Source organism: Xiphophorus maculatus, chromosome 12, assembly GCF_002775205.1.
Source record: "Xiphophorus maculatus strain JP 163 A chromosome 12, X_maculatus-5.0-male, whole genome shotgun sequence".
NCBI lineage: Eukaryota > Metazoa > Chordata > Actinopteri > Cyprinodontiformes > Poeciliidae > Xiphophorus > Xiphophorus maculatus.
Window position 1 is genome coordinate 10554512 of NC_036454.1, and position 21481 is coordinate 10575992.

The 21481-nt window shown below is 37.5% G+C and overlaps 2 protein-coding genes across 6 annotated transcripts in view; both read right to left on the minus strand.

Moving 5' to 3' along the window:
* The window catches only part of slc25a1 (solute carrier family 25 member 1), a 36185-nt gene extending 19327 nt beyond the window's left edge, over positions 1-16858 (minus strand). Inside the window, exons 1-3 of one of the 2 annotated variants that reach the window (XM_005795007.2) lie at positions 15406-16858; positions 2290-2397; positions 1086-1185 (exon numbers count right to left, since the gene is read on the minus strand). In XM_005795007.2, coding sequence (XP_005795064.1) covers positions 1086-1185; positions 2290-2397; positions 15406-15517 — 320 coding nt within the window. In that variant the 5' untranslated portion in view covers positions 15518-16858. Of the gene's footprint in view, positions 1-1085; positions 1186-2289; positions 2398-15405 lie in introns of those variants that run through there. The other variant, XM_023344063.1, reaches the window with a different exon arrangement.
* Positions 16859-17317: 459 nt separating this feature from the next.
* Positions 17318-21481, minus strand: part of cltcl1 (clathrin heavy chain like 1) — a 38363-nt gene continuing 34199 nt past the window's right edge. For all 4 annotated transcript variants that reach the window (XM_023344059.1, XM_023344058.1, XM_023344061.1 and 1 more), the window contains 2 exons: positions 19855-19930; positions 17318-18683 (listed from right to left, as the gene is read on the minus strand). In XM_023344059.1, coding sequence (XP_023199827.1) covers positions 18526-18683; positions 19855-19930 — 234 coding nt within the window. In that variant the 3' untranslated portion in view covers positions 17318-18525. The remainder of the gene's footprint in view (positions 18684-19854; positions 19931-21481) is intronic.

Genomic DNA, 21481 nt, shown 5'->3' on the forward strand with positions numbered 1-21481 from the left:
ATGAACATCCAACTTGATTTGTTTCCTAAGAGAAAATTTTCCTTCAGGTTGACAAAAACACAACCCCAGCTCCCTCTGTAAATGATGCTGAAAGCTGACAGACACATGTGAATATACACACACCCAAAAGCGCACGTCCTCCCTGCTAATACACACAAACACACTAGAGTCTCAATCTCTGTAGCCCCATTGAGACCCTGTCTGAGTTTGAATGGCATCTTTGCTTCGCCTGACTGGGCCTGTCTCTCTATCATACAGACACACTCTACCCTCCAGCATACACACACACACACACACACACACACACATCCGCTAACAGTGAAAGAATGAGAGGAACCGAGTGAAAAAATGAAACAAAAAAGCAACAACAAAAGCAACCGGCTTTGGTTTGTGACGTGTGTGTGTGTGTGTGTGGGTGTGTGTGTGTGTGTGTGTACCAGGTTTTCAGTGTATGTGTGTGTGCGTCCCTGCTTGCACAAGAGGTACAGTGTGCACATTTGTCTGTAGATAAATGTCAGTGGTGGGAAAAAAATAACATAATTACTGTATACTGAGCGCTAGTGTGGCATTTGTGCCAAGCCTTGTGGGTAATGGGCTGGAATAATTGGACTGGGTGAGTTAGACGTTTCAGCTGGGAAACCATCACAGCTTAACTGGTTTTGTTTTAATCAGCATATGTTCACCTTGTGAATTTAAACTTAGGGTTTTATATATAATTATGGTATTATAAATGCAAATTTTTAAACATCTGAGGGGATTTCATTTAAATAATAATAAACACGTAAAGATACATAGAGGTTACATGTTGAAACAAGTTCATAAAGTTAGATATGAAGGTTCAAGGTTTCGTTCTTTTGTGTCCAATTAGTAAAAGAAAAGGATATTTTATTCGATGTATAAAAACTATACAGAGAAAGCAGATTTACACACCAAATAGAGTCATTTCTGATTTTACTAACCTAAGAATTGTATAAAAAATGACTTTTAAACAACAAGCATTCTCTAATTTGTAAGGCAAACTCTTTTAAAGTTGATTAGGCATTAACCTTTTCAATATATTTGTTATTCTTCATTGTTTCACTCACCTGACTGCAGATTTGGGTATGGATCCATACAGCAGTGAGCTGAGTCCTCTGTAAAGTCCTTTAACACCGTGACTCTGCACTGTCTGCCTCACACAATCACCTGGAAAGAGACAGACATTCAGTAAATTAAGAAATTAAAGCAGCTTTCTACTTATCGTTCTTATTCATAGGAACCAGCTTGAGCTGTAGCACAGGAAACTACTGCAGGAAGCTAGTAAAGCTGCTTACATCAGATTTAGATTTATAAAATCCATGGGAAGGCACCACTCATTTGAGAAGGAATGAGATAAATTAATTTGGACTGATTTATGGATCCATGCTGAGTAAATTTGGAGAATTTGGTGAGCCTACAAGTTTGAAGCAAAGAAACATAAAGATAAAATCAAAACTACTTTGTCAGTGCTGCTATACTGACAATGAACGAAGACAAAAAATGTCTAAAAAGATATTTCTGATATAATTTCATTGACTCTACAGCAGGAGTCTTCAAATTCAGTGTCGGACCAGAGACACATTGAAGACCCATGCTCTTGTGTCTCCAAAATCTCATAAATTTTGTTAACCTGTTTCTCTTCTTAAATCTATGTCTCTCAGCTCCAAGATTAAAATACAGATCAATTTGCCCTTAGACATCAGTTCTGCTGCAAATCTCATTTCCAGAACTGAGGGAGCAAATTTTTATGATCTGTATTTTAATTTTTCCTCCTGGCATCCAAGGAGATGTTTTTATGGTCAGATTATTGCTTGTTGCCAGGTAGCAACCTTTCTGCTGGATAATTATTGTTCTCAGCAGTTTTCAGTATTGGTTTTGCTGATTATCTTCCTTTAAAATTGTGAATTAAAAACAACCACATGAAAGTCAGCGTTAGCACAAATAATTTTTATCCAATGAAACCAAAAGTTTTCCTTTCGACACCAGCCCAGAAATCTGTGAGGCTTCATAAAACCAACAAGCAAGAAAAGCAACAGCTGTCTGAAGTGCTAATTAGCATCATCTCCAATCCTCAGAGTCCCAGCAGACATCAGCAGATCCTGGCTGTTTGTTTGCGACGCGAGGCACCGATAACAAGCGTGCGTGTGAGCACTGGGCTCTTCAGCCACATAAGCAAGCCCGGTGACGGCTCTCCAGAAACGGTGATGCACCTGAAGATGTCGGGTAATTAGATAATAAGCGCCAGAGAAAGGAAATAAGACGGGTGGATACCTATTCCTCTGTATTTTGGCGGGTTGGCCTTCTCGTCCAGCTGTAGCTGCGTTTTCACGTACTCTGTGGGGAAAGTGATGCAGATCTCTATGCCACCGGCGATTCCACCTGGGAATAAAGACAGTCAGAGTAAATACTGCACTGAGCACAAAATACAAGCCTGAAACTGAAAATGAAAGTGTTGCTGTTTCCTTACTGCCATGTTAATGTATTGTTCTTAAGCTTATTGTTTAATAACCAATTAAACAATTTATTGTACGATAAATTAAATTGATGTCAATAATTTAAATTCTGATGATTAATATTTTTTGAAAGCCAATTTTGTTTACAGGGACATCATAATCCATTTTAATCATAGTTTTAGTTGTAAGTGGTTTTTATTTCAGTTTTATTTGTTGTTCTTTGTTGATATGTTTTACTTTGTTTATTTCAAATATCTTCCGGTTTCAGGATAACCTGTTAAAATAAAGTTTATTGATCTTAAAGCAATAGTGCAAGTTTAAGAGGGTAAATTTGCACTATTATGCAATTAATCATTTTTTACTAAAAGTTTTTTTTTCCCCAAATCATTTTAAAAAAATAACTTAAGCCATTCTTTTGTGAAGGTGACAATATATTACTTGAAAAATGATCTGAAAGAAAACAATATTTTCATTTATTGCAATAATTACTGGGCCAATTTATCGGCCAGCAAAAATGTGTGATTGTGCCTTTAAAAAGAAAATATCATCCATTTACCTTTTTCACATTTTACTACCTGAGAACCAGTTGAAAGTATTGCAGCAGGATCTCATAGGATTGACCAACACAAACTGGTGCTTAATTGTGAATGAATACGTTTCTGTCTGGATTTTTTTTCCTGGCATGTTGGATGCTACCTTAACCAAGCATTACTCAGCCCCCACTATGAATTACGTCATGGATCATTACAGTGACGCCACAAATAGCTTTTAGTCCATAAACATTAAAAGCGCCGCTGCAGAGGGAGAAAGAGTAATGAGGTCGCCGAGGATAAATCATCTGCTCCTGCAGTGGCTCAACTGGACCAAAAGAATAAGAAGGAATGTCATATGAAAGTCATACACCATAAGGCTGGCTGGGAAAAAATAGGAATAAGAAAATGAAATAAATGTGTGTAGCAGCAGCAAAGGTTCAGTCGGAAACCAGCCACAGCAGAGATGAGTCACATAGGAAGGAGGGACGGAGAGAGAAGGTTGGTATTAATTAAATTATCCTCTCAGCCAGTGGGGAGGGTCTCCATTACCCAGGCCAAGACCCTCCATTAAGTAAATGACACAGGAACAAAAATGCACATTAAGAGAGAAACACACACTTATTGTCTTCTTGAACATCATGCATTACAACTGCTGTTACACTTTTTCAAGCTGATAAAAAGATCATATTTTGATTATTTAAATCAACTAATGTGTAAACCTGATCAGTCTGGAGTTTGACTGCATTGATATTTTATAATGTGAGTTTAAATTTATCTCCAAGCTAAGCACTCATCCTGTGTCTCACAGTCTTTTATTGCTTTATTTAAATTCTGGACAGATACCGTAATGTGTCAGGTTGCATGATTGATAGAATAATGAGTCAGAATAAATTTAGGACCAATCAGAGCTCAGACTACTGTGTGTTATGAATGAAAATCTAAAATCACTACAAGATTACAATGACAGAATATTTTCTCAAGCTCACAAATCACTTTTAATTTGTCTCAGCTTTGAATGCAGCAGGAAATGAAAGAATTGCGAGATTTCTCACATTTATACTCTAAGCATACATTGCTAACCTTTAATTTTTTCAAACTTAACTCTAAAAGTGGAGGCAACAACCGAGTTTATGTTGTTGGTTCATGACCTGCTGCACTCGATCTCAGACCTTCTGACTCATGTATCTCTACTACTGACACAGAAAACCCTGACTACTCTGACAGATCGTTTTTGGTGACATCTCCTCGTCCCAAACATTTCCTCCTACACAGCAAATGTGTAGGAAAATTTTTCTGTTTGTTATCTTCTTTGGCTGAAAAGTGTGGAAGTGACAGAAAAAATGAGTGGACCAACTTCGAGGCGGCAACACACACAAACACATGATCAATCCTCATCAGATGTGCAGCATCTGTAGTGCAGCTTGTCTGTCTTCCAGTTCATTTTGCAGCCTGCATTCAGCACAGATTCACACACACACACACACACACACGCATGTATCTACACACGTTTACAGGTGACAGCCTAATGAGTCCAGTGTATCTGCCGAACATAGGTTACACAAGAAAAAATGGCCATTAATCTTCATCTGCAGACTCGCTTCCCTCTCCTAATAAATTCTCTATTTTCTTTCCTTCAGCAGCTTCTTCCCTCACCTCTCCTGTTTCTCAGGTTTCCCAACATAATGCCTTGAAAATCAATACATCAACACAAACCTTTGACACTTGCTATTACAGTAGAAAGAAATTGCAACTCCAATGTGGAGAAATCCAGAGGTGGTGAAAAATATTACAGCACCTCAAACAAATCTGCTTTAACAGACACTTTTAAAGCTGAAATATCCACAGACTGAGTGTATTTTACATCAATCTGACACACACTGTTGGAGCTGCTGGGCTGTGTGAAGGTAATGCTGTCGCTCTCTGACCAGACAAATAAAATGAACAACTTAATCAACAATCCTACCCTTCACATCTGGGCCTGGGCTCAGGCTACAGACAGAAACTGCCAAACATACGTGAAAAACTATATGAAATGTTTTAATGCATGAGCATAGAGAGTCTCATTTTAAAATCAGATCCATTAATTCTCTCCTGGATTAGAGCTCATATGAAAACATGTTCATAAAACTGGCAACAGCAGAGTTGGCTGCATAAACAATGTTTTTTTTTTTTGGTTTGGTTGTTTTTTAAAGCAATAAAACCTGTTAGTGGTGAGAATTTATCAGTGGGGAATGACATCTGCAGTCATTAAAAAAACCAAGTTAAAAGAAAAAAAAAAGAAAAATCATACTAAAGCAGCTTTGGTTTTGTTTATACCAACATTTTCCAGGTACAAAAAAATCCATGTGCAACATTATTTACCCAACTGGACAAGTGATTAGTACGGTTCAATAATTTACCAATACTCTATCAGGAACTGTGATAAAGTAGCTCCAATAAATAAGGCAAGACATGAAACTAATTTATACACCACAGAAAAAAAGCAACCACCATGGCCTAAAAGTGTTTCACATGATTAGAAATTGAATAATCCATAACAAATAACAGCAATAGAGGACAGAAAAAAATTATCAGAACCACAATTAATTTTGCACATTAATTGTGTAATTTAAAGTCTGAAAAATAATCCAAAGTTAAATAACTTGCAATATGTGACATGTTTTATATTTTTTATAGATATTCATCATAATTTATCCAAAGTATTTATCTCCCAATAGAAAGCCTGTTGTCTCTCATAGAAATATTGAGACAATATTGAAACATTAATATTATAACATGGTTTTAAAAAATGTTTAATAATTATTGACTCAGTAAATTGTATATTTAATTAAATTGAGATAAGGGGAATGATTAAATAAGTTTTCACTTCTTCCTACTCGTTTTCAAACAAAAAAGTAGTGGTAAATAAATTATTTTGTTCTTGGTTATGAATGTTTTTTCTACCTTACTGACAGCTTGATTTCTTGTTTTTAAAAACCTGTTTGAGAATAAAGAAATCAAATCAGATCAAATCAAATGGAATAATTAGCTAAACAGACATGAAGGAGTTGGTTGAAGGGAAGAACCTATCATTTGACGTTACAAAAACAGAGGTTCAAATTAGCAAAACGTCTGCTATTTCATTTTAAATCACCATTCAAAATAATCTCATCAACAGAAACATGAACAAATAAATGATAAGTTAAAAGCCAGTTCTTTGCAGAACAGAGAGAAGCAAAGCAAAGTTGAGCCAACATGCATCCAGCTGACAGGGAGGATCGGCCCTGAAATCCTGCCCTCCCTGATGCTGAATATCGCTAATGAGCCTCGGACACATCTGTCCCACTATCAACTTTCCCTTTTCATCGGGATATAATGACAACCGAGCATCGAACAGAAGTCCAGCTCCAAATCCTTCAAAAAAAATGTTCTGTGCAGCTTGACAGAAAAGGGTTTTACTTTGCAAAACTCACATGAAAAGAAAAGACTAAAAACTGGTGTGTTTGTAGGTTTGCAGATATGGGAGGCGTCAGTTTTGCAGGAGAATTGAATATTAATCCTGATCATCTTTTATCTCATAAAAATCTCCAGCGGGAGGAACACAGCAGAGGAGGTCGGAGGGAAACTTGTTATGTCCACATAGGATCTGAGTGTGTAGCCAAAGGAATGATGCACTTCAAAAACATCAGGTCTCCTGTTTGCCTTCTGCAAAGATGAAAAGAATTATTCATCTGAAGCCTGGCCTTTCAGGCTTTCTCTGTCCTGAACAACACTCTCTAATTCAGCTGCTGATGCCTAATTACAGGCAGGATGTTGATTAATTTTACATGGAAACTGCTTAAACTGCTTACAGCCCTGCAGCATGGAGGAAACGGGCTGATTTACAAGAGGAGGACAGCTAAAGCTCCGGTTGTTTAGACCGCCTGTGCGACTAGAGATACTGCTGCAAGGCTTTATACTGGGAAGGGATGAAACGCTGTTGTTTTACATGAACAGTATTTATGCACCTTGTTAAGTCAGTGGTAACTCACAGACTGTTCTGGTTGCACACAGACTTTCTAGTCATGAGTTTGTAAAAACAACTAAAATAAAACTGGCATCAAAGTGTCATCTATGAGCCGTTGTGTATTATTTTACTACTTTTAATTTTTTTATTTTGTTGCTGAATGTGGTGATCACTATATTTTGTATTTTGATGATTAAAGGTTGGCCAAATTATTCCAAAATACTCTCGCTGTAGCTTCTCCAACTTGAGGGACCCGAAAAACCAACATTTTTATCATTACTTTCAAACCATTTTAAAAAATACTGCTTTCTGAACATTTAGTTGTTCCAGAAAGCAACATTTGTGGTAAAACAAAGTATAATAGGAATATTTACCTTTTTCCTGCAGAGGGGATTTTTGGATGAAGTTAATTGTGCAGGTCTGCTCTCATCTATCTTGTTTTGGCACTTCTGTGATGTCTGATTACAAATATTATTCATCTTGATTGAAATTTTTGTTATCAATATTTACTGAAGCACATAAATCATGATAGGATAATTTCCATGGAAATTAGGATACAAACAAAGCTTTTACTTTGCTGTTTTAACCTCAGTGTTCATGAGACATGAGACTGACCACACATCTGATTAAATTGTCTCATTCTCCCAATAAAATTAAAAAGACATTTTTACAGGCTTCTATCAAATCTCCGTTACTACAAAGAGCCAGTTTGTCTGAGCACTAAAGCACCACACTCATCAATTTGATTAAATTACCTAAACTATGTCTAACCCACTCCAACAGGAAGAAAATGATCGATGTGGCATTTTTCTACAGAGGCAGGTCTCCCCCACAGGACTGAGCTGCAGACGACAAAGAAAATAGGATTTGTCACCTTTAAAAGATTGTTGATGGAGACCATTTTTCAAAACTAAAGTGTTATTTTCTTAACAGGGAAAGGTAATAACTCGAAATTGAATTCCCTTCTGTGATTATTTAGGTTTCAGGGTAAAACAAATATTTATATATTTTTATATATGCCATCAGTCATCAAGTTTCATAACGTTAATTTAATCCTGGTGAAGTGAGTTTCTAAAACTTTGCAGATTTATAACATTATTGCTGGAATATCAAGTCAAATCTTTATCACACATCATCTGTGACAAATCAAAAAATATTAAATAAAATGTTTCTTGTTTTTTTAAAACCTCCTATTTCAATTAAACTCCATCTAATAACTTAAATCTATCTTTATTTACAGTGAATGCTACATTTGTTGGTCCACCTTGTAGAGAGGATAAGATGTAAAAAGATTCAAAGTAATTCATTATTTTATTGAAGAAATGTCAAAATGAAAAATGAATGGATGGATAAAAGTCAGTGATAGTGTTACTAACATCGAGTGCTATTTAGAAGTTGTTTCCTCCTACCATCGCAAATGTAAAGATGCCATTTTCTAGACGTTACAAGAACTTTAACGGGAGCCATTTGCTTTGGTTAGACAAAACTGAGGCAGAGTTTTTCTAAACCTTCTGGTGGGTTTCATCGGATATAGAGGACAAAAGGAGGGAGAGATGCAGCAATCTGATATTAATTAGCTGTATCAATCCTGATGTTGAAAAAAGTAACAATGTGCCCAATGGATAAATGCAGATCCGTTCAGTCTAATTCTATGCTTTGTGCTTCGAGCAACATCCTCCTTTATTATTTATTCTACAATATATTTAGAATTCCTAATTGCACTTTCTGAACCTTTTAAAATGAGGTTTATCGCAGTTTATTTGACATGTTTGACTGAGGTAGCCGACCTATTGTTTCTGTCACTTTCAGTTTCTTTATTATTCATTTTACTTTGGGTGTTCTACTCCTAATTTCACTGACTGAACTTAATAAAGTTTCGATGTTTTTACAGGTTTGACCAAACTTGTGAAGCTATTAGAGTGTCTAAGTGTGCTGTACTGTTATCAAATGATTTTGTAATTCATTACATTTCTGTTTACGTTTTAAAACAAGAAACGTTTTGAGTCAATTCAGGATTCTTTTTCTATATCGGATTGGTATCGGGCGACACTAAACCACGGATATCTGTATCGGTATCGGAAGTGAAAGAAGTGGATCGGAGCATCGCCAGATGAAAGTACAGAAAACTGTTGATTATTGCTCGGTGTGGTGGAAGAAAGTCATGCTGCGGGCCTGATACTGAAAAACTCTCAGAGGATGATTTAAAATACTGGGAATAAAGAAAAGAAAAAGAAAAAACTAATGGCCTCAGCTGGAAAACCAATAATGGGTCGACACCGGGTTTTAAGCACAATAATGATTCTGCTACCAGTCATTTTTTTAAACACCATTTCTATACATGAGATTTTCCCCAAATAAATAAATCTACTCAGCTTATGTGGGGAATTCTCTGCATGTTGCAATCCAAAACATAAGCAACTGCAATAAAATAGAAGTTCATCCGAGGCTTTATCTTAGCCAGGGTTCTTACTAAATGTAACCAGCACTGTATATCTGCAGGTCCATCAGACCAACATCTAGCTGACAGGCTGGAGGAGGAGAAGGGAGTTGGATGGGAGACGGCTCAGTGATTTATTAGCTCGCCTCCTGGTGCCGGTGCTCAACAAGCAGCAGGGACAGCGCAGGGGGGAGTGGACTCTGTTTGCGCCGCCTGTGACGTGGGGAAACGGGTAATAAGCCAGAGTTTGACGAGCCCTCTGAGCCTGAGATGAGACAGCTACTCTGAAAACCTGACCGGCTGGCCTCAGGCTACAGAGACAGAGAGAGAAAGAGAGGGAGATCTATGAGGGGGGGGAAGTGTGACAAAAGCATCAAATATTCCAGAAATTTGTTTTAAAATTAAAGGTCTTCCTCTCAGCAATCTTTCATGTGAAAAGCTACAACTAGAATCCCTCAGGCTTCTTATGGACAAAAACTCTCTTTTCCCTTCCCTCAGCTTCAGCCACCATCACTGGATGTTAAGACAAACCAATAGAAGCAGAAAGAGCTTTAAGAAAACGGAGCATCTCTCCTCCCAACCATTAACTGAGTGGCTTCTTCAATCCATTAAGGTCTGACCTTCTATCTCCACTTGCTTTGTCTTCATAGAGCTGCAGGGAACGTACAAGTGGCTCGTTTTGTCTGCAGAGAAATGCTGCCAACAAACACACACACCAGGCATGGTGCAAACTAGATTCCCTAGGATGGGAAAATACTTTTTTGTTCTGATTGTATAAACTGTCAGTTTTCCTGAGGATGATATTTCAACCCAGTGACACATTTTTACTCCCAAACAATTGTATCTTTCCAAAGAAACAGTTGCAGCGTTCCTACTGAAACAAAAAACTCATGACCATGACTTCTTATAATTAATTAGTTCCCACAAGTTACTGAGTTATGGTCACTATTTACTTATTTTTTTTCTCCCATGTCACCAGACGGGCTCCGTATGAAGACAAGCTGCTGCTGTGAAACTTGACAGGCAGGCCCGACTCGACCTTACTGGAACAGGGATCACCACCGGGCCCCAACCAGTCAGTCAGGCTGCGCCGGACTGACGGCGGAAAGCCTCTGCATGGCCACGTTTGCCTTATTCAGCTTTAAACCTGACAATGAGGGATCATTCTGCTGCAAACAGCAGCTTTTTAACATTAGAGCCCAAACATTTATTCATCTTTTAGAACAATTAGACAATCACAAAAATATGGAGAAAAGACAAAACATGTACAGAACCGTCCGTCATTTCTGACAAGCACTTTAGTAATAAATGCTCAACTTTGAAAGCCAAGAGTATCTAGAAACTAAATCCTATTGTCCTAAGCATGAATATGAAATGACATGCAGGCCAATTTTTCTTAGTCATAATTAAAAAACCAGAAAGACAAGAACACATGCCATTCTAGTAGCAGCTGTGTGTTGATCAGGAAATTGCTCGTCCAAACTTGCCCAGTCAGACAAATAAATAAAAAGGGTAAAACAACTGGAGCTGTCGGACGAGGCTGAGTAACGTTGTGCTCTGAGCAGGATGATAAAGTGGTTTGGGAGTCATCAAGTCTCCATGACAACAAATTATTTTGAGGCGTTGCTTACCCAGTAAGTGAGAGAAACTGCATGTGAAGAATAAATCTCTCTCAAGATGGTGTTTAACTTCATGAACTAAACTAAACACCATACAGTATATGAGTCATGAGCACAGGCTCCTCCAGTTTCCATCCTGGACTAAATATTAATCTTGGATTAAAGTGATCTGCATGTTATCAATGCAATGCTAATACTGGATTCCAGTTTTCACTTGTTGAGCCTTTTACGGTTTTTGAAGAAGCTCTTTTAAAAACTTAAAACATCTACAACTACTGGACTATCTTAGACTAAATCTTGATTTTTTTGAAGCAGTTTACAATTTTGGTAACTTTAGTTTGTTTATAACAATTTCAGAAAACAGCAGCAGAGTGACTTGTTTGGCATTTTTGACCACAGATCCATTTCCACCTGAACTTAAAGCTCCCTAGAGACCAAACAGGAAGTGAAATTGACCTTTCTGATTCCCTGACAAACCAGAATATTGATCAATAAAATCAATAAAATCTATGCCGATCAATGAGTGATGTGGAAATTTAAAGCATCTAAATTCAATATAAATATGTTAAACAGCTTTGCCATTAGACTTTTAAGAGCTGAAAAGGAAAGAAAAATGTCTTTAAAATAAAGTCTAAACATTTTCCTTTTATTGTATTTGTCCAGAACTTATCGCTGACTAAAGCAAACTTTTACTTTTCAAAACTACATACGAATGCTGTATAGATCTCTGAGGAACGCATAGTTTGCACAATATTACATGTGACTGGACAGACATGGCTACATGTTGCTTCCTACTGAAACCTGCTTTATCGTCGCTCAACTGCCTGCAGGAGACAAACTCACCCAACAGGTTTCAGGATTATCAGTTATCTGTTGGTAAACTCCTGAAACATTGTTAGAAAATTATTACCCTGCTGCATGCTTCTGTATGTTCAGCAGATTTTCTTTAGCAAGTTTGCAACAGTTTGAAAAACAGAAAACTAAAAGAAATAATATCTCCTTACCACCAATTTCTGCACACTGATGGTAAGCTGGCTGAAATAAGGCTGATTCTTAACTTAGAGGCTGTTTGGAATTATTTCTGGTCAAAGAAATGGTGTGAAAACTAGCAGAAAAGATGTTTTACTAATTTTTTGTTTGGTTGGTTGGTTTTTTTGTTATTTTAGTCTCTCTAGTTGCAAGAACCTTATACTGGTTCAAACCCTTTTCAGGTTTCAGGTTTAAATATTTTTCCTAGTTTTATGTGCATGCAAGCTTTTGATGATAATTATTTTTTTACATTATTGCCTCAGAGGAAAAGTAAATTCAGAATGAGTGTGATAAGTCCTGTTTGGAGCCAAGATGAGTTGTTCTTGTTTTCAATCAGAAGAATTCAGGAATATGAAAGACTGAGAAAGTGACGTTTGGCAGAACACAGAGCTGAAATCAGCAGAGCGCTGCCAACCTCAGCATGAAGCCTCGATAAAGAGGCACCTCAGAGAGGTTCTTCATCAGCTGGAGCTGCTGCAGCCTGATCATCATCATCATCACACATGGAGGTCGGCAGCCGGAGCAGGGGAGGAGCGCACAGGGCTCTGAACTGATTAATTACAGATACGACTTAAAATCATACAAACATACAACCTGCGTAGCGCTGAATGATAACAGCTGACGTAATTCATTTATTTGATTAGCTAAAATACTTGGAGCTTTTTTCATACCGTTTGATTAAACCTTTGTCTTTAAAACCAGTTCTTCTGACTTTTTGATAAATATTGTAGTTAGAACTATTTTAGCTATGATTTATAAGTTTTAAAGATGTATTCTGAAACTGGCAAAGCAAAAATTTACTGAAACAATATATCCAACTAAGGGTGTAGCAATAAGCAGTTAGTTTAAATGATAAATTAAAATGAGCTTGATAATTTCCATTTTGATTATTAATATTTTTTTAAGGGTAATTTTGTTTGCAGAGACTTTATAAGCCATTTTATTTATGGTCTTGGTTGTTGTGTGGTTTTTATTTCCATTTTATCTCTTGTTTTTTGTTGCCATGTTGTATTTTGGATAATTAAAACATTCCAGATTCAAGTGTTAAGTGTTCTTTACTAATTTAAATTTATCGGCCTTTGAGAAGAAAAATTTTCACAATAAAGCTAGTATCAATATGGTATTTGAAAATGGTCTCAAAACAATAATATTGTCATTTATTGCAATAATTTCTGGAAAACTTTATTGCCCAGAAAAATAGGCCTATATCCATCTATAAAATAACAAAATATGTTAATGAGCTGCTTGATTTTTGCCAAAATTTGAAGAAAAAAAGTCCAACATGCTGAATGGAAAAAGACGTTTTGCGTGAATACACAGGAAACTTTTTATTAAAACTGAGAAATAACACCTGGCGTTGATGTTAAAGGGTTCTTTGCTGATTCATAAAGTTAAGAAACAAAAATTCAACGTCTGATTCGATCATGTCCTGTACATCACTGCATCACTCTGCTGCTCTAATGGTATTATGTAAACCTGCACAGGAGGAAAGATGAACAGAATCCCCTGCAGGTCGGACCGAACCCGGACAGCAAGGAGGGACGAAAGTAGCTGAGCTGTTACTTAAAAATCCTTTTCAAAGAGCAACATCTTCAATTTAGGCTGGAAAACAATTGTTATTTCTCCTTTCTTTTCTTGTTTTTAAATCAGCTTATCTATCTGGAAACGTATCATCTATCTTATGTAAGTTTACAACACACTAAACAACAGTTGGCAACCTAAAAATTTATTTGCATCATTAATTGATTGTCTTGAATTTAACAAGTACTAATAAATGCTGTTCAGACTGCAGGATCTTGTTTGAGGTTTTTAGTGGTGTAAAGCACTGCAAAGCAAAGGATGGATGTTGTCCCATTTATATTTACAAATAATCTGAAAATATGGTTGTACTGGAGACATCCAGTGCAACCAGTTGTTTTCAGATCTCACCTACTTATTAACAAGGTCCACTTGTTTGTAATTTAATCTGAGTGTAAAACCAGCTGCTCTATGAAGGCCTCAGGTTTGTTGGAGAACATTAGTGAACAAGCAGCATCACGAAGCAACACAGCAGGAGGAAGTTGAAGGGAACTTAAAAGCAGAGTTAAGTTAAATATGAATATCCTTTGATTTTAACATCTAACGGATGTTCAAAGCAGGAAATAAACATCCATAAGTATGGCACAGTTGTGAAATTACCAAGTCGACGACCCTGAACCAGGAGTGTAAACTTATTTTCATTTTGGCCCACATCAAGATCAAGAAATGTCTTTAAATGTGGCAGAAAGTATTGATAACCCCCGAACAAACTGTTAAACTAAAGAATATGAAATTATGTGTATATAATCTGGAATTGTACAGACAAAACTGATTTATTGATCAAATAATATTTGAAAACACAACTATAATCTTGAAGGTGCCATTTCTAGAGAGGGCCACATAAAAACTTCTGGTGGGCCACATTTGGCCCACATGCCTTCAGTTTGGCACATGTGAGTTAAACTGGCAGATGTAGGGGTCAGATTATATGTAAATGTTATGGCTCATGTGCAAAACGCTACACATGGTACGTATCATCCCAGTGGTGGTCGAATCATGATGTGGGAATGCTTTACACCAAAGGGGGCAGGGAAACGGAGCAAAGTGAACGAATGGAGCAATAATCTAATCCTGGGTAAACATGTGGTAACAGCTGCATAAGGCTTCACACCTGGGTGGAGGTTCACCTGCAACACTAAACATGCAGCCAGAGCTTTAGATCAAATGGTATTCATGTGTTAGAATGGTCCAGTCAAAGTCCAGACCCAAGTCTGAGAATCTGTTGCAAGACTTTAAAATCTATATTCAGACACCCTCCATCTAATCTGACTCCACTTGAGCTTTTGTGGCTGTTTCATGTATGAAGCATGCATTCTGAGACATGCCTCACAATATCTCTAAAGTTAAAATAACAGAAACAATAAAATACAGCTCTGCCATCACAAATATACGCTACTTTACGTTGATTTATTGTTTAAATTGTTTAAAACATGTAAAAGGTCAAGTTTTTTTTTTTTGTTTTTACTGTATATGAAGTCTTGATTTCCCGAAAGGTCCTCAAGAAAAGCACATAATAAATATTAGTGACTTCTCTTGGAAATATAACTTTCTGCTTTGCTTTTATGCCAAGTTAAATTACATTCCTTCCAGGATTTTCACACTTAAACGCTCAGTTGTTCAACAGAGCCGGGCTTAAATCAAAGTATCTAAAAACGGTGCTCTCCTTTTCTACGACTGTAACTTTTCTGTAAGCTGTAAAACCTCCGGTATTCACCACTTTCTCCCCCTGCGCGGCAGATCGCCATGAACTCACCTGCCAGAATTGCTTTTCCAGGATGAGTTAGTTTCGCTCTTCCAGCCGGAGCCGCTGCCGCCAGACACCGCGGTCTGCAAAGGGGGCTGAAAAATGCGCCTTTATCCTGCATGATTAGACAATAAAATCTAAAAATAAAAATACTTGCAAATCTAAGGATGGAGTTTGTTTTTTTCGTAGACAAAACAGATTTTTCTCCTCTATTTTTCTTTTTTCTGTTGGTAAGGAAAAGCGCGCTGTCGCTGGTGCGCTCCCTGGCTGCAGGTGATCTGAGCTGCGCCCGGAGAATCCCGGATATCAGGAGTGACAGTGGGCGGATACAGTCAAGGAAGTTGGAACCGACTGTTTCCAATATCTGTTGATTGTCACCATGGAAATATCCTCGCTAGAAGGTTGTGCGTAATCCTCACCGGAAGTAACGATGGATAAATATTTAGTTTCGCGTCTTAATGAATTTCTCGGTAACATACATGAACTTTAGAAGTAGGAAAAGAGGATTTAGTGGCTGCCTTTCTGGAAGGGACCAAACGTACACTTTCTTTTGAAATAATAATTTAAAAAGGGGTGGGGTTCAGCATCTCCTCTCTCTGTTTATTACAAATATAGCACAAGAAGAAGGAAGAGGAGGAGGGATCTGATCTTATTAATTTATTTAAGCATTTGCTTCTTTAATCAAACAGATTTATCTCATAACAGCTACAAACATCCAACCACGCCCTCTCTAGACAAAGAGGCTGGAGCTCTGGGAGACTCTCCATCACTCATGTCCTGGTTGCTCAGTTACCAAAATGTCAGTCTGGTGCAAATCGACGATGTAAAACCACAAGGACCCAACAATAATATCCCTCTTGAAATTTTAACTCATTTGTAAATAAAAATCACACGAGGAACAAGAATAGACGGCGCTTCAATGTCAACTTAATTTTTCTTTCTGCCAAGTTAAAAATAATGTTCAAGAGAATTACAGCCACATTTTGAAAAATCAGATTTAGTTGATGCACAGAATGATATATTTCAAGTAAATATTAACGTGACTCAAAGTTAAAACCCCCAAATTTTGTTGATCAGGATATGTAGAACCTATGAAAAACTATTTTTATACAAAATTAAAGTTTATGACCTAGTTATTCCCTACACAATCTTGAAAGTTGTTCGGCATACAATCATTGTCCAACTCAAAAAGGAAAGCAAGCCACAAAGATGCTTACAGAGTGTTGTATCCAGGCATATTTATGAAAAGTTGAGTGGAAGGAAAAAAACAATGGCAGAAGAGGGACGAACAAGCAACAGGTACAAATCCGTTTTGACAGGATTGTGAAGCAAGTCGCTCATACAGATCCACAGTGTGTAATTCAGAGATTAAAATCTACAGAGGATTAGTGCCAGTGAAAAACAATCTCACTTTTTTTCTCCAAATTCTGACTTTGGTCTTCTGAGATTAAAAGTCAGATTTCTGTAAAAAAAAAAAAAAAAAAGTCAGAATTTGAAGACAAATTTAGACTTTTTTTTTCTTCCAGTGGCTCTAAACCTCTTCGAAACTCAAGCTGCTTCAGGTCCAGTTTAAGTTTCCACCGTCCTTCACCAGGAAATTTTAGAGTACTTCATGCTTTCTTCTGCAAACAAGACAAACTTTATGGAGACGTTTAATGGCACAAACAGCTGGTTCAGCGATCCTGGTGTTACTGTGTTGATTGCCCATTAAACTACCTGATTATTGAAACAGGAAACTGAGAGAAACACCAGACAACAATACAGATTCGCTAACGACGGTTAGCAACCTGGACTGATCACCTCCATATCCTGCTGCATGGATGCAGTAATTCATGCAAAAGTATAAATAGCATACAGAATATAAAAATGTTGCTATATCTATACATGAGCTGAGAAAAAATGAAAACCACTTTGAGCAAACTTGTCTCAAGACTTTGCCATTTATTAAGCTGTTTTTTTTTTTTTTTGCCATTTGTCTTTTTCTTACAAAAAAATTCTTTATACTTTTTTAGGACTACAACACATTATAGACAATACATATGGTGCTTCATACCATTTTACTTCTGATCTGTAAGGAATTTCATTACATTTAAATTATACAGGTTTTTTTTTTTTTACCTAACTGGCACCTCCTTGAGACTCAAAGCTTCACCACATCTTTTTTTGTTTTGTTTTTTTTATTTGGTGGGAAGGTTTTATTATACATCTTTGTTTTTGACACAAAATCTGTAATACTTGATATACTTGAGTGAAACATGACAGTTGTGCTCCTGGTTGCAGTATTATTATTTGGCAGCACATGCACATATTTATGATTTTACCTCCTTTCTTTCATGGTTTTTGTCACACCCATCCCGACGCTCCGGACTTCCACTTTCGGGGCTTTGAAAAGTCAACCGACGAGATCAGATCTACAGTGGGTGAAAGTTTCATTGTGTCCACAAAAGCTTCAAAGGCTCCACACACACACCCACACACACATTCACAGACTGTAATTCTTATTCACAAGTGGTCAATAGTCTGTATACTGCAAATACTTGTACCTGCTGTGAAAGGACACAGAACGATTGCACAGCGACTGTCATTCAGAACAGAGCATGACACAGATGTGAATTCAGATGCGAGACAAACAAGCCGCCTCCTTAGATTAAATAAGGCCGCAACAGTGCTTTCAAGAGGAAGGTAGAGAAGCAAACACATGCCTCCCACCTTCTGTTGCTTCTCAGAAAAGTCTCTTTTTACTCAGTGCGAAATAACAAAGAACCAAAAGCTGCTCTATGGTTAATAAAGTCTACATGGAACAGCAAGAGGACGAAGTGGTTTGGTGCTCCTCTGGCTGCTGAGAAGAGACTTCATGCTGTTTAGATTTGTGATGCAAGTGGGGGGAAAAAATGGCCAGGAGGTCACCGGATTCCTCGCAATGTCTCTGAGGCCACTCATCTAAACGGGGCGTGAAGAAACTTGAGACTGCAGTTTCAGTGAGCGTGGGTGGAGACTCTTCAGACTCTTCAGCCTCCGCCGAATCAACTGGGGCTCGGAGCAGTGCGGTTCAGTTCAAGTGTGCGCGAGTTTTTCAGGTGAAGGGAAACCAGGAGAGACAGATGGAATAAGATGAGGAGTTGGGGCCGTTTACATGTTGAAGCCGTAGGCTGGCTGGGCGGGATAACCTGCGGCAGCGGGAGGAGCTGCGGCTGCAGCAGCGGCGGCGGCGGGGGGGAAGCCGTAAGCCGGGTACGCTGGCTGAGCCGCCACAGGAGAGGCAGCTGCAGTCAGCATCAGCTGCTGGCCTGGCGACAAAGAAAGAACAGCGGTTACTGAGGGACAAATAAAACTTAAAAAGTAGCACAGAAAGCTGGCTTTGAAAATTCAGTCTTCAATGAAACAAAAGCTACAATTTGCTATATATTTTTGATAAATCAAGCTCCTCCTCCTCCTCCCTGAAGCTACCTTTGCAACCTACAGAAAGGCGCCACTTCTCTTGAGAAACTACCAATCAGAGCCAGGAGGAGGGTCTTCGCATTGTCAATCACACTCATGTACACACTGCTAAATGTGGACAATAGCTGAGAAAAAACGTAGCATTCAAGGAAAACCCATTTATCACCGTCATTGGTGGCTTTGTTATCGGGTACTAGCTTTAGCGTAGAAGACAGCAAGGGTAAGGGTGTGAGCAGTATTGTTATGTTCACTGTTTCGCTGATGTTGTCTTATTTTACTAAAGGATGCCATCTTGTGGTCATTATTGGTTAGTTATCAAAAAAGAAGAAGTAGAAAAACTGGAAGTACAACACAGTTGCAGCCACATGGCAGCTCCTCAGCCCCGCTCATGTCGTTTTCTTGCCTGCGAAAGCAACATCTTTGAGTATTATAAGTTGAATTAATCACATATGAGAATAGTATACACCTTCATTTGTGGAGAAATTGTGTATTTATATGTTTGTAGTAAACTCGGCCTGTTGTTAAGCTAACTAAGACCACTAGTATGAGTATAAAAATGGTGTATGCAGGGATTTTAACATTGTTATTGCAGGATTGATACCTACATGTATTCAATTGTTTATCCTGTTAGTTTCACATAAACATTTTTGTCAGTAAATGTACACATGCATAATTGACAGAGATTTCCTCCAAGTTGTGAGTGACTGAGTGTTGTATTCCTGCAGTTAGTACTGGGAGGAGGTGGAGACTTTTTTCACAGATTTTCTGTCTCATACTAAAATGTCACAACATGACAGTTTTAGCAAATATGTAAAAAAAAATAATTTAAAGGTTGTATAAAGCATTTTTAATCCTAGTTTTGTTTTAAAAACACTTACAAAACAACAAGTAGTTTTTCTTTCTTAAGTTAGTGCAATGAATTAATACAAAATTCTAGTTTTACCTGAAGCAAAATTGTAACATTTCTCTTTGACTCTTGTCGGTATACACTGAGTTGAATTTTAAAGTCACTATACTTACCAAACACCATCGGCTGAGGCTCTTTCACGTCGTCCTCAGTTTTCCTCTGGCTTTCTGCCTCCTCCAGTTTGTCCACCTGGGGGCAGCAGAGAGCAGAGATAACAAAAACCAAATCCTCCACATCGTCCTAACAGTCTGAGATCATAACCTGAAGGTATCCTGCAGAAATCTTTCTATTCAAAATTATGTACATATGTAGTTTAAATGTTTTACTGTGCTGGATTATCTTGCAACAAAAAAAATTAGTTGTTTAAAAAATGTATATTTGCAGAGCACCTACATTGTTATGATCACAGAAATGTACAGACTTCATTTAAATGTCTTCTTTTCTCTCTCAGAGAACTTAAACTGTAAAACTTCAGCTGCAGAACAACAATTACCCTCATTTTCCTTCACATCCACTGGATAAATATTAAAAATGAAGTTTCAATTGCGAGTTGGCACAACCTCTTTTTAAAGATTATGCTACAAACACACTGTTACGGACAGTGTAGCTATGATTACAGAGGAGAAAATGACATGCAGGAATCTAAAACATCTTCCAGTGTAAATGTTACAGGATAGAATAAAGGGTCAGCTCACCAAAGTTGCACGTAAACAATACACATTTGTTGCCATATTCAGGATGTATTTCTAGAAAAACTGATCAGTGAAATGCAAGATGTTTATAAAGAACAATAAAGGCGTTTATAATAAAAAAGATTCAGATATGTGGCTTTAATTTTATCACTAAAAACAGAAAGATGATTCTTATATATGTGTGAACTGGCCCTTTATAGGCAGGATTATAACATACATCACAGTTAAAGAAATATTATATTCTATATTGGGAGCCTATATACATGCCTAAATGCAGGTGGCACATTTCCAGCTAGCTCAGTATCATAAATTGCAGAGCTTTAACATGCATCTCATTCACAGCTGTGAGCAAACACTCACCTGAAATCAACTAAAACTGAGGCTACAAATCAGAGCTCACATTTGTTAGGCAGGAATCCAGTTTTTATAACCTGAGCTGCTCAGTTATTTGGAGAAATTGTGCCAATTGTACTGTAGGTACAGCTGGATATGAAACAGTGGTGCACTGCAATCAGAAAGGATTTTACAAGAACTAAAGAAAGAGGATTTTTAAAAAGAATTGAAAAGGTTCAAATCCACATTACTTTAACAATTGATAGTGAAAGTGCAAACCCTTTATTTTTAAATTAATGTTTTCTGGGGATAAAAAAAAGGACTTCTCAAGGAACAGGAGAAAGGAGGCTCACTCTTCATTTGTTTGCAGCCTGTAGTTAAAAACTACAAATCTTTCCCTGCAGGTAGAAACATGGGCCTGCATCTAATAAGCTTTTGAGTGGTGCGTTTTTTCTAAAATCCCCTTTGCATCATAACTCTGCAATAAACATGCAAACATGAACCCCCCACTGACATTTAAGGTCTCAGATCAGAGAGTTTGGAATATTAAGCAGCTTTGTATCACATCAAGACGACACAGTCGTTCCCCAACCCTGGACTATGTTTTATATTTGGTAGAGGTTACGGATTTGTAAATACATCCAGAGGTGGATCAGGTAGGGGGATATTGATGGGATGACTTCAGCCAACCATTCTGTAACCTTACAGTCAATCA